This window comes from Hirundo rustica, unplaced genomic scaffold, assembly GCF_015227805.2.
Source record: "Hirundo rustica isolate bHirRus1 unplaced genomic scaffold, bHirRus1.pri.v3 scaffold_160_arrow_ctg1, whole genome shotgun sequence".
NCBI lineage: Eukaryota > Metazoa > Chordata > Aves > Passeriformes > Hirundinidae > Hirundo > Hirundo rustica.
This window is the reverse complement of record NW_026690236.1, coordinates 87,247-89,679: the sequence shown is the minus strand read 5'-3', so window position 1 is coordinate 89,679 and position 2,433 is coordinate 87,247. Positions and strand designations below refer to the sequence as shown.

General features: G+C 58.0%; 1 protein-coding gene across 1 annotated transcript; it reads left to right on the top strand.

The window, feature by feature from the left end:
* Positions 1–3: 3 nt before the first annotated feature.
* On the top strand, positions 4–1,856 carry LOC120747686 (serine/threonine-protein kinase pim-1-like; the record flags this gene model as incomplete). Its single annotated transcript, XM_040053706.1, has 3 exons — positions 4–328; positions 975–1,189; positions 1,794–1,856. Coding segments are annotated over 3 exons (603 nt in total), but the record flags the coding sequence as incomplete, so codon positions are not given.
* Positions 1,857–2,433: the final 577 nt, after the last annotated feature.

Below are 2,433 nucleotides of genomic sequence, written 5' to 3'. Positions count from 1 at the left end.
CACAAGGTCTCCACTGGCTTCCCTGGTGTCGCCCAGCTGCTGGAGTGGCTTGAGCTCCCCAACGACATCGTCATGGTGCTGGAGCGCCCGGAACGATGTCAGGACCTCCGGCATTTCATTCGGGCACGGGGGTTCCTGTCCGAGGAGGTGGCGCGGGAGCTGTTCCGCCAGGTGCTGGAGGCCGTGCAGCACTGCACCAGCTGCGGGGTCCTGCACAGGGACATCAAACCAGAGAACATCCTGGTTGACCTGGCCACCGGGCAGGCGAAATTAATCGACTTTGGCTGTGGCACCTACCTGCAAGACACGGCCTACATTCACTTTGCAGGTGAGCCAACAGAGGGGTGTGCTCCCAGTTCTGGACATCTCCTGGCCCAACACCTCATGACCCAACCTGGGTGTGGCAGCGGGGATTCTCCCTTTTGCTGCCAGTCATGGCATTGAGTCTTCAGCCAAGTTGCTTTTGAGCAGGGGCAGGTGGGGGTCAGCTTCCAGCCGTGCTGGCAGCCTTTTCCAGCCACTCTGCCCAGGACTGGGGCTGGGACTGGGGCAGCCAGTCTGACAGAAACACCCGTGTGTGGGGGTGGCAGAGAGGGGTGGAGCCAGAACCTGTGCAGCAGCCAGTTTGGTGTGCAGGTGAGAAAGGGCTTGGACTCCTCCACTCGCCTGGTTTGCCTTGGCTTCAGAATGTTTTTGGGGCAATGCAGGCAGGGAGGATGAAGGCATGGTTTTTCCCCAGCACTGAATGGGATTTTTGTTGTCATGGTTGGGCATTGCCAAAACCTACACTGCCCTCTTCTAACACCAGTGGCTTCTTTTCCAACCCCAAGTTTGTACACAAGTCCCAGGTGCTGGGGAGAACGCAGCGGGTCACACCACGTGCCACTGGGGCAGCCTTCGCATGCCCAGGGATGCTGGGGCCAGGCTCTGGGAGCAGCAGCATCCCCCTGATGAGCTCCATCTGTATTCCATAGGAACACCGTCATACAGTCCCCCAGAATGGACCCACTTTGGCTGGTACTACGGCAAGCCAGCTACCATCTGGTCCCTGGGCATCCTCCTGCACCAGATGGTCTGCGGGGAGCACCCTTTCAGGAAGGGCCAGAACATCAGCTGGGACCATCAGCTCTCGCTGCCACAACGGCTCTCTCAAGGTGGATCCTCATCTCCGGGCATGGGGGCAATACCAGTGCTGGGAGACAGCAGCAGGCTCATGAGCATCCTGCTCTGGCAGCTGCTGAGGAGGTGGCACATGTCCTGCTCTCCTGCTCTCCTCCAAAACAGGGAATTGATGGGAAAGTTTAGGCCCAGCTCTGAGCACATCCAGCATGGCCTGGGCATGGCAATAGTGGGGCAAAGCAGACAGGAGCCTTCTCCAACTGACCGGCGGTTTCTGGTTTCTCTCCCCAGAGTGCCAAGATCTTATAAAGTGGTGCTTATCCATGCCAGATGTAGAAAGGCCCTCATTAGAAGACCTCTTCTGTGATCCTTGGATGCAGGATATTCATCTGCCATAGAAGATGGGAGAGAGCCACAGGCACCCTTTGATGCAGGCCCCTGGTAAGTTACAGCTGCACACATGCCTTGGCAATCAGAAGCAAAGAAACCCAGACTTTTTTCTGCTGTCTGTGTCACTGCACAGGGGTCATCAGATGGGAACATGCAGCCCTTGTGCTGGAGCTGAGCGTGTCTGCCCAGCACTGGTGGCTGCCATCCCAGCTGGTTTGGCTTGTCCTGGTTCACTGACAGCTGGGGCCCTGGGCAGAACACTGACAGCCTGGTCTCACCCCCAGGGCAAGGAGAAGGAGCCCCTGGAGGAGCTGTACCAGGTGGGGCTGCTGCTGCTGGAGACCTAGAGGATGACATCAAGGATGACAACCTCTTCCTCGACCTGGACAGCACAAAGCTGAAGTTGATGGACTTTGATTCTGCCACCTTCTTCAAAGCCAGGCTCCACAGTGAATTTGCAGATGAGTCCACACACAGGGGGATGCTCCCAGATTTGGGCATTGCACAGCCTGGCCAGGAACCAAAGGTTCCCCCTTTGCTGGGGCTGATGCAACTGATTCTTCAGTGGGCTGCCAGGCTGATTTTTGTCAGGGCTGGGGCCATGGGCTGGGGTGGTTACAAAATGGGAGTTGGCTCCTGGCCCTGCCAACAGCCCCCACCACCCACCGTGCCCTAGGCTGGGGCTGGGGCAGCCAGCCTGACACAAACAAACCCCCATGGCAGGAGCAGAGGTGGGACTCCAGCACCTGTGCCCCGGTGCTTTGCTTTGCAGTCAAGGAAGGGCTTGGGCTGCTTCACTCCCCTTGTTTGCTTTGGGATCACCATAACTTTTGGGGGGCAGTGCAGGGGGGAAGGAGAAAGCATGGGCTTTCCTCACCCATGGGTGGGTTTTTCCTTAGCATGCAGGGGTTGGGCCTTCCTCAA